The sequence below is a fragment of the Thunnus albacares genome, chromosome 18, assembly GCF_914725855.1.
Source record: "Thunnus albacares chromosome 18, fThuAlb1.1, whole genome shotgun sequence".
In the NCBI taxonomy this organism is placed as follows: domain Eukaryota; kingdom Metazoa; phylum Chordata; class Actinopteri; order Scombriformes; family Scombridae; genus Thunnus; species Thunnus albacares.
Window position 1 is genome coordinate 11,289,555 of NC_058123.1, and position 15,025 is coordinate 11,304,579.

The window sequence follows — 15,025 nt, forward strand, 5'->3', positions numbered from 1 at the left end:
AGAGTCTTAAATATACACATAGTATAAGTAACCTGACTACAATCTTTGTTATATCAAGGCAACATGATGTTTTCAGTGCTTATTGTGATTTTAAGTTGACTTCATTTCACAAACAGGGCCTTTGTATGGAGAGCCAAAGTGTTTAGTATTGTTGTTCTCATAGCCAATTACATAATGTGCTCTGCTCTGTTTGCCTTCATTGACAGATAAAATCTTAGTGATTAAAAGTAGCACTCTGAAATAAACCAGTCATTGCAAAATGGCATTGTGAATTAAAAACAGACTTGAGACAACCATTACTCCTCCATAATACTTGAAAATGTTGTGAAAATAAGCAGGATGATATATCATTTTATAATAATGAGTTCAAAAATGTTTATAACTTAAAGTTACTTTTGTCTTTATTCATACTAGTTTTTTATAATGTCTTATTTATTTTCTATTTAATATTTAGTTCCTCAACATATCCCTTAGAACAAAATAAAGGTAAATGAAAGAAGATAGATTGTAATATTTATGTATTATTACATGTATCATCATAGGCCAGCCAAGAAACTAAAGTAATAATTTTGATATATAATAATATCTACGTCTTACATGCCACCTTAACATTGGATAGGACTTGATGAATTACTGTAGATGACAAACATTATAATAAAATACACACAATGCACAAACATGTTTTATTCAACTCATTTACATTAAGTGAAAAACAAACTTGAAACTTAAAGAAAATCATTCATGTTTCAAGAAATGTTTCAATGGCAAACAATAAAAACACGATTCAGAAAGTGCCTCTCTTCACATCTTTGGTCCTCCACCAAAAGTACAGCTCTTTTTGATTGCTTCTAACGGACTGAAGTGCTGGAGCAAAATTTAAGGACAGAACAAATATAAAATAACCATCTAGGCAGTTGATGAAGATGGTTTTATATCTCTAAACGTACAGCATCTCTGGTTACTGTGACTGCTTAGTAATGTAATGACATGTAATGTCACATTTTCTTTTCATTATTGCACTCCCAATTCTGTGTAGGTGTGTATATTTTTGTACAAAACAGTCACATTTGATTGACAGACACAAAAATATTAAGATTAATAGGCTCATTCTGACTTATTAAGTCATCGTCAGTGTCAGGACAGTGAACACTAAAACTGCCAGTCAATAATTTTTCTTTTTTTTTCTGACCACTATGCATCAACAAATTAGTTAAATGACAAAAACACAAATTAGTCTACATTATCTTTTAAATTAAACATTTAAAAAATAAATTTATCTCACCAGGCCTCATACTCATCAAGCTTTTGTCATTTTACAGACAAATAGCTAAAGATGATGTAATTTATGGCAGGTTTTTCTTTCTCCTTCTCACTTCATTATAGAGGCAAATGGCCCACATGTAATACTGTCCAGGCACCAACTGCATTTGAAATGAGAAAAACTGAAATTATAATACTTATAAATGGTGGCATTTACAAAACAATAACAAACATAAATAAAGGAATGAAGATTAAGCATCAATAATTTATATAAAAATTATGTTTACAAGGCCATTCCAGGCTTTAAACAAGTCCTTCATTTATTTGCCAGCATGTCATTCACTTTCAGTCCACTAGGTGGTGCTGTTTCCCTACATATAAAAACCTGTAGATAAGTTTTAACTGGTCATCCTGAAGGGACAGTGTTAAGGTTTTATTCACACAAGGCACACGGTTCAAAGAGATGTTATAGCTCAAACTTAGGCTCTGTTTTCTTTCTGAGAGGGTTTGCCTGCAGTTACAGAGAAATATACAAATGTTTAATTACAGATGGATGTATCAGACAGGAAATCTGTTGATTATCGTCCATGCATGGGCGAATGTCTTGAGCAGTTTTAACTTTATGTTGCTCTTTCCAGATCAAAACAGAGCAACAAGGTGCGCTGAGTCCTTGAAAAGTAAAAAGTCTTCACATTGTTTCATTAAAGGAATAGTTCAACATTTCGGAAAATGCATTTATTTTCTTTCTTGCAGAGAGTTAGATGAGAAGACCAATACCACTCATATTTTTCCGTTAAATATGAAGCTACAACCAGGAGACAGTTTGCTTAGCTTAGCATAAAGACTGGAAACAGCTAGCCTGGCTTTGTCAAAGGAAACAAAATCCATTTACCAGCGCCTCCAAAGCTCATTAATTCACTTTTTATCTTGTTTTGATTTGTTGTTTTTTTGTTGTTGTTCTTTTAAATCTGTACAAAAACTGTGTGTAAATAGTGTAAAAATTACAATTTGGGCTATTTTTTGGACGTGGAAGTCACTTCACCTGGCCAAGAAATAGTCAAGAAATAGAAACATAGATGTTACCTTTGGACAGAGCCAGGCTAGCTGTTCCCCCTGCTTTCAATCTTTATGCTAAGCTATGCTAACCATGTCCTGGCTGTAACTTCATATTTAATAGACAGATATGAAAGCGGTATCGATCTTCGCATCTAACTCTAAAGAGAATAAGCCTATTTCCCAAAATGTTGAGCTATTCCTCTTAAATCTGATGTAGTTCAGTTCAGTTGAATTGATCTGACTGCAGTCATTGCGATGATGTAACTCAACCAGGTGCAAGTCTTCATGTCTTCTTGGGGTTTGAGTTTTGCTGTTTCTGCTTGCGAAGGTGAGCCTCAATCTCGTGCCTGAAGAACAGCATCCCCAGCTGGCCGTGCGAGGCCTCGTTCATGGCCTTGGACTGCATGCACATTCGGTATTGGTCTGGAGGGAGCTCATCAGCACAATGCTTCTCGTGCCACAGGTGGAACAAGCCACGAGACGGCGCTCGGACCACTAGGAGGTTACTGTGGAGGTACTTTCTGTAGAGGTGGACGTCTTCACCACCCCAGCCTTTGATGTCAATGTCAAAGCCTCCTGGAGATAAGAGAGCAGAACGGGAATGTAATGTAAAACTATTATCATATCATTATAGGATGTGTTGTTATATTAAGTGGATATTTCAAACCTCTTTATATGCAAACACTTTTCTGGGCTATTTATATTTTCAGAGCTGTGTTCGCTACCTCTTAAAGGAATGCTGATTATGATTCCTGATTAGAGTGTACAGCATGTGATGATAATCAGTTTTCCCTCCACACTGCCTGGTTTGTTGTTTCATAAGTGGGCACTGAGGACATTTTGGACTGATGATGATGAACTATTCGATCCAACATACTTAAACTTGCAGACTTGAGAACTACTCATGTCAGCTTTTGCTCAAGCTTTGTGTCTCCCTGCAGTTTTATTTTCATTACTTTGTCTCAGTCTCCAGTTTTTAAACTCGTGCTTCAGGGCTAAACAGATAAGACAGGAATTTGAACACAGCAGATGAATCGTTCATTTGTTTGCATGTATGCACTCATGGCCTAAATAGCTCATTTCATTCTTTTTTCTGAAGAACATAGAACTGCACAACTTAATTTGGCTTTTAAAGTAATGGTCCCACATTTTGTAAAATAAATACATTTGAACAGCTACCCTGGCTCTCTCCAAAGGTAACAAAATCAGCCTACCAATACCTCTAAAACTCAATATATAGTTTTTTTTGTTTAATGCATATAAACAGAAGTGTAAAATACGAGTTAGAGTCTTTTATGGGGAAGTTAGTTTTCCTGGGCAAGAAATAGTCCGGCACATAACCCCCCATTGTCGTTTTTATGCTTCATTTTTAGTACAGATTAAACAAATGTGATATAACGAGTTAATCAGTGAGCTATAGAGGAGCTGGTAGACAGATTTTATTATGTTATCTCTTTAGTATGCTAAATATGAAGCTACAGCCAGCAGTTGGTTAACTCATCTAAACATAAAGAATGGGAAAAAGTGGAAACAGCTAGCATTGCTCTCTCCTAATGCAAGAAAATCCACCTACAACACCTCTAAACTTCACAAAATTACATGTTACATCTTGTTTGTTCAATGTGTTAAGTGTAAAAACAACAATTTGTGGATTGTGTTACTCCTGGGATAGAACCAGGCTGTCTGTCTCCCCTTATTTTCAGTCTTTATGTCAAGCTAAGCTTTTCAGAAAATGTCAAAATAGTCCTTAAAAACAGACTTCTGGCCCTCCTGGAGCCTTGTTTTGTGTGAATTAATCTGCATGCTTGTGTGATAGTGTTTGGGCCCTAAACAATAAAACACTTTCAATTTCACTGTTGCCTCTAACTGATTTCACTTGGGGGGGGAATTAAAAGTGATGTAAATCTGTCTTGAGAGCCAATATTCCTCACCTAATATACAGACGGAGAAGACATGGGGCTATGAGATATGTTAATATATGCTGCTGCTGCTACTCAGCGCTATTCCATACAGAGTAATGTAATGAAATCTCCCCAAAGTTAAGAAAAGTAATGTAATATTGAACCATTTGTGCTTGAAGTTTTTCATATCCATTAAGCTATGGCACCATTAACGTAGCTGTAGCGATCCAGGAAGCCTATTTTACCGTGTTATGTAATGCCTCTGCACAGATAATAAACCCCCAAGAGCCACTGTTTAGACATTGCTATATCACTAATATGTTGTTGTGATGTGATGATGTTGTTGCTCTGTAATAATTACCTATGTTGATAAAGTCAGACCTGTACTGGCAGGTCATACCGAAACCGAAATCCCTCCAGAACCCTGTGTCTTTCTTGATCACCTGAGGAGAAAAGAACCGCAAGTCTTAGAGAGCTATGAAGAGAAATATATCAGCACGACACACACAGGAGGCACTTCAAACAACGCTTCTGTTGATTTGAACACCTCACACCTGGAGAGGGGAAATATTTCAAAACCTCCAAGCTATATAGCGTGGTATTGAGTATGATATTTTCCACAAGTGGCTCTCAGAGTGTTTGAAAAAGGAAAGAGAGAAGATAGATTTGATTGGTATGTGTTACCAGCTGTTGCTCCACAGGTGGGATGTGCTCAGGACTTCCGTAGATCAGAGTGGGATTGTACTGGCTGAATAACACCGGGTAAAACACCTTTTTGCCTGAGAGGGGGAGAAGCAGCGGTGTCACACAACTAGGCTGTGATTTGATGGGAATGTGTGTGTGTGTGTGTGTGCGTGACACACTGTGTGTCTCACCAGGCTGCGTATTGAGGCGGCAGGTGTTGAGGAAGTCAGCGGTGAAGTAGATGTCCACGTCGCAGAAGAAAAGGAGCACGTTGCCTCCTTTCCAGGCTCGGGCCCCGACGTCTAGACCCCGTCCTCGAGAAAACTCCTCGTCCAGCTGCAGCAGGGTGTAGTTTTTAAAATTAACTTCCCTGCAGACACAGAGAGGAAGCGAGGTTAGTCAGTGGTTAACAGTGGTTAGACAAAAAAAAACAGTAGTCAGTTTTCTTATGAATTGACCAAAATGATAAAAATAGAAATAAGTTTCCTGAATTTACTCAAAAGAAGAGCTTATTCAAACTCTCCTTGGAAGACTACTTTTGAATGTATTCATTGTAGAGCTGCAATGATTAGTCGATTAATTGATTAATCGATCAACAGAAAGGTAATTGGCAACAATTTTGATAATCAATTCATCACTTTTAGTAATTTTCAAGCAAAAATGCCAAATGTTCTTCAATTCTAGCCTCTCAAATGTGACAATTTGCTTTTCATACATGACAGTAAATTGAATATCTTAACATTTTAAGCTCTAAGTCAAGCTAATTGAAAACATCACTGTGGCCTCTGAAAAAACTGTGAATGCCATTTTTCACTATTTTCTAACATTTCACAGACTAAACGATTAATCGATAATAAAATCAATCATAAAATAATCAAAAAAAATTGCTAGTTGCAGCCCTCACCCATTGTATGTATTACTGGTTTTGTTTACGTACATATATACATTGGCAAGATTTTGTTGTTTTTTTTCAAAACACCATGCCAGTAATTCATTGAATTAAATTGTAGAGAATTAAACTGAGTTGTGAAAAAAAGGGATGTTTTGAAAGCAGAAACCTTTTTGGATTGTGTGTTGTGTGAAACGCTTCAGAAAATGTGCATTAGCTTAATTCATCAGCTAATATGAGCGATTCAAATGGTCAACAATGAGCTTTATATATTGCAATAAGCTTGCAATATATAAATATAATCTCGGTGTTGACAGGAGTCTCTAAACCCATTGTGCATCCCAGTTGTGAAATCTCTCCCTGCAGCAAAACAGTCATCGTGATCTGCATTTAGGTATGTCGGCACCTGCAGACAGTCCTGGAGGCCGGATTACAAAGCAACTGCCCTGGGGCCCCTGATTCGCTCTGTGGCAATTAGTTTGTAGTAATTTGATTAACTTATCAGTTTGTTTGTTTGGGAAAATGCATCAATTAAAGAAAAACTGAAAATGAAAACCCTAAGGTGCATTTTTACCTGATCTCGAGGCCCTGTCTTGTGGAGGTGCCCTGCGCCAAAATCCAATTCTAATATCTTTATTCTTCTAGTTGATATTTTGCTCCCATGATGCCTATTCCTAAATGAATTAGTGCTTAATCAAATCACTACAAACTAGCTCAGCGCACGAGGGAACAGATAGTAATTCAGAAGAGGAGTGCTGGTTGAGTTCTGGGGCTCTGGGCAAAAATATAATTAAGCTGCCATGTGGACTGTGCCTGACGGGTATTTGAAAGCAACACAATACAATATTTAGAGAGTGGAAGGATTCAGAGGGCCTATAGAGAGCTGACATCATGATGTCACGTCTGGTTAGCCTTCGTTTAACTAGCTTCTGTAACTCAATGCAATCTCTCATTAGCGTTCTTTCATCTGTCTGTCTGAAAGACGAAGCATGTTCCTGGGGTTGACTTTCCATATTCTAAGACCACTCAGCATCCACTCCAGCAGTTGCTATCAGAAATTTAACACTTTGTTATTTTAACAAGGTTAAACAACATTTTTGTTGTGTGCACAGAAAAAAATACAGCCCCTATTAAAAGAACTACAAACATGGCGACACTGGTATGTTGCCATGCAATCATAAAACTCCCCAGCGCTGTCTTCTAAAGTAATTTTTCAACTTTCTAGTTGTAATCTCTGCTGCGACCGCGACCCCTTCACTCGCTCATGGACTCGTCTCCTCTGCCGAGCCGATACATTTAGCCTACAAACATTTAGGACTGATGGGAAATGATGTTCTTAAAGGCCACTAAAAAAACATAACTATTAAATAAACAACGATATTAGATTGTGTTCCAGAAAACTCCCGTCCTTATCTAAAATATGAAGCAAGCCACATGACATGCTGCTTAGAAATGTTCTGTTGCAAGGCTAGATTTTTAGTTATTAGCATAGTTACAAATGTCAGTGGGATTTTCAGTGAGGTTTTCCTACTTCTGGAGCAGAAGCCACAAGTTCCAGATTGACTTTGGCTCTCTTTTGGGGCCCACAGCTCAATTTCGACCTGGGTTCCATCAGTGGTAGCGGCCCTGGTAATCCTCAATTCGCTTCCCTTTATGTCTCACATCATTGGCATTTTCCACCGAAAGATTAAAACATCATGACCTCCACAATCTCCTTTCCAAAGTCCACATCAGCACAAACTTTTGTGGACTAAACTGCACTTCGTTCCTCCAACATGTTCCTTGTTTTTAGGTTCTGCTTGTCTCATACTGATTCTGTTGGAGATACGAACAACAAACCTTAAATGAAAACTGAAAATCAATCGGACAACAAAGCGTCCTCCATCACTGATCAAGGTCGCTTGTTTCAAGGATGTGGTGAGAGTAAAGAGAAACAGCTGCATCCAGATGTACTCTGAGGCTGTGGCTTTCTCCTAAACCGTAACAATTCACACTGTTAGTGACTAATGCTTTATTCATGCATGCACATTGACTGACACACAACACAAGCACACACGCACACTTGCATCAACTTCAGATAGAGGACACTGATGAAAACTGGTTCACATGTCTCTGTCCGAGGCAGAACAAACAGGATCAAGCCTCTGCTTTCATTCATGTGATGCTGGGTGGCATAACACATGGGAAAAAGTAGCCGGAGAAAAGGTAGACATGCACAGCTTTGTTAAAGGAAACAAGGATGACCAGAGGAAAAACGGTCTGTTTGTTTTTGCCAGAGGCAACTTGAATCATGCTCCCCACATTTCCATGTCTCACTTCTGTGCCTGTGGATGTTGTGTATCAGCATATTTATTCATGTTTATTCCTGCATAAAAACCTTTCTCTTGCTCCCATCCTCTCACTCAGCCTCTCCCATAAATAAGACATAATAAAACCATTTGATCCTGGTCGTAACTGCCCTAAATCCCAGAGAAACATAAACACGTCAGTACTCATGAGCGTCTTATTTGTCTGTCTGAATAACAACTCTGGTTGACCAGATAAACAATGTCCTCACATCCAAAATATGTGTCCTGACTTAAAATATAAAGGGAAATTTCCAGAAATAAGTAAAATATCAGGAACTATTACAAGACTTCTATGTCCGTCAATACCTGCCTGTGTATTTTTGTGCTGTCAGTCAAAACGTCAGCAGACAAGAGTCCAGTCTCCGCGTCTTTCTACAGTTTACGAATCCAAACAGAGTCAATCTGTTCCAGTCTACACAGAGTCCCAGGAGAGGTGGACCCACCCGCTGGCAGTAAACTGTCAACAGATGGAAGACACAGAGCACAATAGCCCCGTTTGTCTCAAACAATGTTAACCATTCACATTTTGATTCAGTCTCAACTTTGAAGGATGTGTTCACAATTCTTCTTGCCTTAATTATTCCTCCTGTTCATACTGACCATTAGAAGATCCCTTCATAATGCACTTACAATGTAAGTGATGGGGGCCAAAATCCACAAGCCTCTTTCTGTGCAAAAATGTACTCAAAAGTTTATCTGAAGCTAATATGAAGGTTCAGCTGTCTAAATGAGTCAAATCAAGTAGATATCTTTCATCGTTACAGTCTTTTCAGTGCCAAAGTCTCTCTTTTTGTTACTATACTTCCACCGCAGCTCAACAGGGAAACACTGGAAACACAAAGAGGGGATCTGATGCACTTGATATGACTAACTCAGAATGCTGAAGCTTCATATAAGCTTCAGATAAACTTTTGAATACATTTTTGCACAAGATGACTGTGTGGACACACTGTGGATTTTGGGGCTTAAACAATAAAACACTTCAAGTTTCACTTTAACCTCCAATTAATTTCACTGGAAGGAAACAAAATAGATGTAAATCTGTCTTGAGAGCCATATTCCTCACCTACTATAATAATAATTATAATAAGCTATAAGAAATGAAATAGTCCAACAGCTTTTTTCCTTTCAAACTCAGACCGCAATATGATATACCTAATTCCCTCATATGAATCAGCTTTCAAGTCAAGCAAACCTGAACATAAGACTGTTAATGTGTGGACAGATAATTCAATCAAGACACTAAGGGTTTTTTAATTGTACAGATTGGTCTATATTTCACACACTAGAGCTTGATGAGGCTACCGTCACCATAACCGATGACATGAAATTCTGTGTCGACAGCGTGGTAGCCAAGAAGGATGTCGTCGTCTATCCTGACAATAAACCCTATATTACAAAAAATAAATAAATCAAAAACTGCATAAATAGGAAAAAGCAAGCCTTTAGAAATAAAGAGAGAGCAGGACTGTCATTAGTTCAAAAAGACCTTAAACAACTTACAAATACAAGGGAACAACACAGGCAAATGGTGGAGCAGAGCTTTCAAACTTCAAACACTATAAAACTCTGGGACACAATGAACCCTGCAAAGAAACAAATTATCACCTTGAGTGAACAAAAAACTTCTCTCATGACGGTGACAATATGTTGCAGTCTCTGCCAGACACTGATGCCACATGGACCCACCTAGTGTTCAGTGTGTTTTCAGTAGGGTGTGCACTATTAAGTTCACAGGCCAAGACGGACTGCCAGTTTTTTTGCTCAAAGAACGTGCAGAGGAATTGACATCAGCATGGTGTTCTACATTACAACTCACACTGTCCCAGCTTTGTGGAAGAAGTCAATCATATCACAAGTGTGTAAAAAACTGTGCCGCAGTGAATAATGATTTTCATCCTGTAGCTTTTGCCTCAATTGTCATGAAATATTTTAAGAGATTTGTAGCATCCCTTCTCAAGACGCAAGTTGAGCCAATGTTAGATACAGGTCAAATTCTCAATAGGCATGAGCGCAGCACTGAAAACGCCATTCTCAGCATTTCATCTCCAAGCACCTCGAGAACATAAAAGCCTCTGCTCGAATTTTATCTATTGATTTTAGTTCAGCGTTTCATACTGTGCAACCCTACCTGCTTTTAGAGAAGCTGGAAGACATGAGTGTTAACACTACCCTGAGTAGATGATTTTATTCCTTTTTAACTAATAAGACACAGCAAGTGAAGGTCAATGGCACACCGTCAGAGATCAATCACAGCAGTACAGGGGTTCTACAAGGTTGTGTGGTATCACCTGTACTGTTTTCATTGTGCACTACTGACTGCAGGAAAGTACATCCCAATAATTATATTATAAAATTTGCTGATGATACCATGATTTTGAGCTTTCTCCACAAGGACATGGACCCGTCTGTGTACCACAATGAGAAAGACACCTTCCTGAATGTCACCTAAATACAGATGGTCTATGACCCGAGGCAAGTGACTGACCATGAGCCAGTGGTCATCAAAAACCAGACAATCATTCAGGTGTCCTTGTATAAATACTTAGGTGTCCACATAGACAACCTTTTTTGCTGGAAAGCACACATTGATAACCAGTGCAATAGACTGCAGCAGAGACTTTACTTTGTAAGGCGATTGAGGCTGTATGGAGTGAGCAGCCAGATCATGCTGATGTTCTACCAGGCAATCCTAGAGAGCATCATTAGATATAGAATTACAGCAGGGTTTGGCAACCTAACAGTGCCACTGAAAAGCAGACTTGCCAGCATGAACAAGACAGCTATGAAATAATAGGGAAGAAAGAATATGAGCCCAGACAGAGCCTGTACAAGCAGAAACAATCAACAAAAATCATTGCAGATTCTCAACATCCCCTCTTCTCTGAGTACGAACCTCTGCCATCAGGAAGAAGACTTTTTGTGCCAAAAATGAAAATCAAACTGCTTGAAGCTATTGTTTGTTCCAGCCTCCATCGAGCTACTGATCTCTAGTGCTAAATCTTAGTGCAATAGAGCAATGTGAAATAAATGCACAAGCACTTCAGCACTTCTGCACTTTAAATCTTACAGCTTCTTTTTAAGCCATTGTGTTGTCAGTGTCAAATGTCTCATATTTTTTAAGATGTTTACTCCTGACTCTACAAATAACCTCCTGTAAAGCTACAAATTGTCACATTTGTTGTACGCATTAGCCATGCTAGCTGTTTCCCCCTGCTTCCAGTCTTTATTCTAAGCTAAGCTAAGCTAATGGTTTACTGGTGGTAGCATAAATTTAAAGGATAGATATGAGAGTGGTATCGATTTCCTCATCTAACTCTTGGCAAGAAAGCATCTAAGTGTATTTCTGCATTATCCATAATTCAGTAACACTGACAACATAGGTTAGCTATGATAGCACATTTGTACACTTTTACTATCTCCTGCAATCATTTACAAATTCAGCCCCTCATAAATAAACTTTAGGGGACATGCAGTTATAAATAATTTATTAGTAGTATAAAGGGCAGAGATATTTTCCTGATTACCAGTGTTATTTAGGGGGAAATGTAATTGTCTCTGTTTGAGCCAAGGTTGATCTATTCATCCTGGCAAGTGCATGGTGTGTGTGTGTGCTGTCCTCGGCGCATTAGCTGTGTAAATAATTCTCACATCTCCATATGTATGTGTGATCCCATTTTCTGAGCCCACAAATGCCAGCACAGCCTGGCTATTGTGTGTCAAGTGGAAAAGTCCACTTAAATCCTGCAACATCCTCGTTCTCTAAATTACTTCTTATATCCTGCTCTTTTTCTTCTTCCGTCCCCTCAGGCATTAGCATCCTCATTAAGGCCTAAAATAGTCAGTTTGTTTACTGTAGGCGTGATGGCTGGTACCTAGTAGCTAAATTGTTGAAATTGTGTCAGAGTGAGAAGCCTGTAAAGAGCTGTCATGTTGTGTCTTAGCAGCAGGCCTGATCCTGTTAGTTCTGCTTAGGACAGGGAGGGGAGAGACCAGATTTTCTCTCTGTGTTTGTTTTTTTTCTCACTCAGTAAATCTGTGTTTGTGTGCAACCATTTGTATGTATGTGCTTGTGTGCAGTTATAGCTCGAGGACTGACTTCAGACTACTTGCTGAGTCTCGACAGTAAGCCTCTATATGTGGCCACATCCAGGCTCCTTTTCAGTCTCGACACATTTCTGAGATACCAGAGGAGCACGCTTTCTTTTTGCCTCATAAATATGTTTTTGAACTAAAGAAGCTGAACCGCTCTCACTTCTTCAACATCTCTGTATGTTTTCTGATGCAGCATTGTCAGTCAGCGTCTACCTCCTACCTGGGAACTCTTTATGCCTGCAATAATTTTCAAACAAATCATATTTCCTGTGTCTGTCTGTCACCTGCCTGCAGTTTACAGAGCAGGGGAGCTGGTGTATCCTCCCTGGGCTATTGTGTTAAAGAAGAAAACAAACCTTGTGCTTTACAGTGAGCTGGGGAATCAGCAGTCTCTGCATGTAATGGAGAGGTAAAGTGCAAGCTATAAAAAATGCAGACTTGTTGTGATCACTCTCAGACTCAACCCCCGGGCGAGACAGCTAAACAAGTTATTAACACCGAGTAATTTGCAGAATGGGTCTGTGGTGATCTGTTAAGACACATGCTCTCCTAAATATGGACGTTGGACAGCTTTCAAACTCTGTCTGTGATTTGGTTATCATTTCATCCACTCATAACCTTCTCCCAATCACCCTCGGCTCAGCATTATCCTCTTGCTTCATCAGAGAAGTCAGAGACTCTTCAGAGAGTTGTTGACCCGTCTGTGAACTGAATGCCACAATAACACGAAAGACTTGTTTGAGAGGCTGTTGCAAGTTGGTATGAGATAAAGGCGATGGCTAAAGAAGTACTTTGTTTCTTTGGCTGTCCAAACTCGTCCTTCTCTTTCTTATCTTTGCATCCCATTTTCTTTGAGATCTTTGAATCTCTTTTTGCAGCTGAGCCATGCCCTCTCTCCCCTCTTGTTGTTTTCCCCCTCAGACCTCTTCTCTCCTCTGCTTCAGGAGCACAGTAATTATTCATATGTATCGACTGGTATCTCTTAAAACACCCATTCTTCTTCTTCCCTCCTTCACACAAAATGTCCCTTCGGCTCTTCCTCACTATCTCACGTTGTTTTGAATTATTATTCTTGAGCATGTAAGGCTCAGAAACCTACATGCCCCCCAATGGTTTGAGACTGAGTCTAGTCTTTGAAATACGGATGTGTAAGTGATATAGCAACTGATTCTATCTATTTTAAACGATATCCCTGGTGTCTGGCAGAATGCTTGAAGACTGAGGTTCAGATTTGCTAGAGCACCTCTTTCTCACTCTTTTATTCTGCTAGTTTTGGCTGTTGTTACAGAAGAACTGGTTCAGCCTTTAAAGGATATGGCTGGCAACTCACAAGTATTGTGTGTGTATCCAAAGCCTAATATATCTTATTCCTCTGTGCCATAGACCTCTGTTGTAGGGCTGCAGCTAACAATTATTTTCATTATCGGAATCTGTCGATTATTTTCTCAATTAACTGAAAATATTCACATTTGAGAAGCTGGAATACAAAAATTTGGACAATTTTTTCTTAAAAAATTATTAAAAACAATCAATTATAAAAATATTTGCCAATTAATTTAATTGTAGGCAAGTAATCGATTAATTAACTAATCCTTGCAGCTCTACTCTGTTGTTGTCCATAAACTATTAAAAACATGTCAATGAGCCACACCGTTGCACCGGTTGACATGTTCCTTCGCCACGAAGATTATGATCACAGTAGTGTGTTCAGAAACGGCTCCAAAGACTAATAACAGCGATCATGTTTTCCGTCTCCAGAGAGTAGTTCCTTGACTTTGTACTACATTGTAGATTGTAAATTTTCAAAGAACTTTAGTACAAAGTCAAGAGGTTGTGATATGTAGCACAACAAGCTAGCGAACCATGTTCCTTACAAGGAACTGCTCTCTAGAGACTGAAAATGGGATTACTGTCATTAGTCTTTGGAGTTGTTTCTTAACAAACTACCATGACCATAATTGAAGCGAAGGAACTTCACTCAGTACAATGATGTGGCTCATTGATGTGTTTTTAATAGTTTTTGGTCAACAATGAAGGTCTACAGCACCAAGGAATAAGTAGGATCAAGTCATTGTTGGTTTGGCTCTGCGCATGAGATAGCTGCTGCAATAAAAAGCCTTTTCACTCTCATTTAAACCCTAAAGAGGCGTTGACATGGGATAGAAAACTGGTGAAGATCCAGTCAATTTAGATCTTAGATTATGCCAGCTGTGGCATTGCAGCCATTTCTCTGAGTGAGCTTCATGGGAAGTTTGCCTCGAGTAGTTTATATTGGCTGTTGATAGTCATGTAAATGTTGTTTTGGAAGAATGTGAGCTGGGACACTGTGCTACTAAAAAGCACAGAGTGTGACTGCATGTGATTTCACACAGAAAAAGGCATTGCTAGTGGTTATTTGGGACCAGACACAAACCAAACTAGAGGTGAATTTAATTTGTTGGAAGGGCAGTGTGCAATCAGATCAGCTGCTAATGATACCATCATTGCTGGGAACAGATATTGACTTGTTTGGGAGTGAAGGTGTGTGTGTGTGTGTGTGTGTGTGTGTGTACTTGTACTTGTACTGTATCTTTGTGTGAACCATCCTCAAGTTTTAGTGTAGTTGGTTTTAGTACAAGGTCATTCTGGCCAATCATCAACTCTTCTTTTAGGTTTTAAACTTGGTTCTTAGGGTTAAAATTGGAATTTAGATTATTTTAGGTTAAAAACTGAATAAAATCAGTTAGTATGTGGGATGCATCAGACAATTAATTTAACACAGTTGGTCGATAAAAGAACAATTGTGATAATTG

General features: G+C 38.8%; 1 protein-coding gene across 2 annotated transcripts in view; it reads right to left on the reverse strand.

Annotated features, from left to right (window-relative positions):
- Window positions 1-1,022: 1,022 nt before the first annotated feature.
- Window positions 1,023-15,025, reverse strand: part of csgalnact1a (chondroitin sulfate N-acetylgalactosaminyltransferase 1a) — a 37,191-nt gene continuing 23,188 nt past the window's right edge. For both annotated transcript variants that reach the window (XM_044333915.1, XM_044333916.1), the window contains 4 exons: window positions 5,093-5,271; window positions 4,902-4,996; window positions 4,579-4,660; window positions 1,023-2,892 (listed from right to left, as the gene is read on the reverse strand). In XM_044333915.1, the coding sequence (XP_044189850.1) occupies window positions 2,600-2,892; window positions 4,579-4,660; window positions 4,902-4,996; window positions 5,093-5,271 (649 nt within the window). In that variant the 3' untranslated portion in view covers window positions 1,023-2,599. The remainder of the gene's footprint in view (window positions 2,893-4,578; window positions 4,661-4,901; window positions 4,997-5,092; window positions 5,272-15,025) is intronic.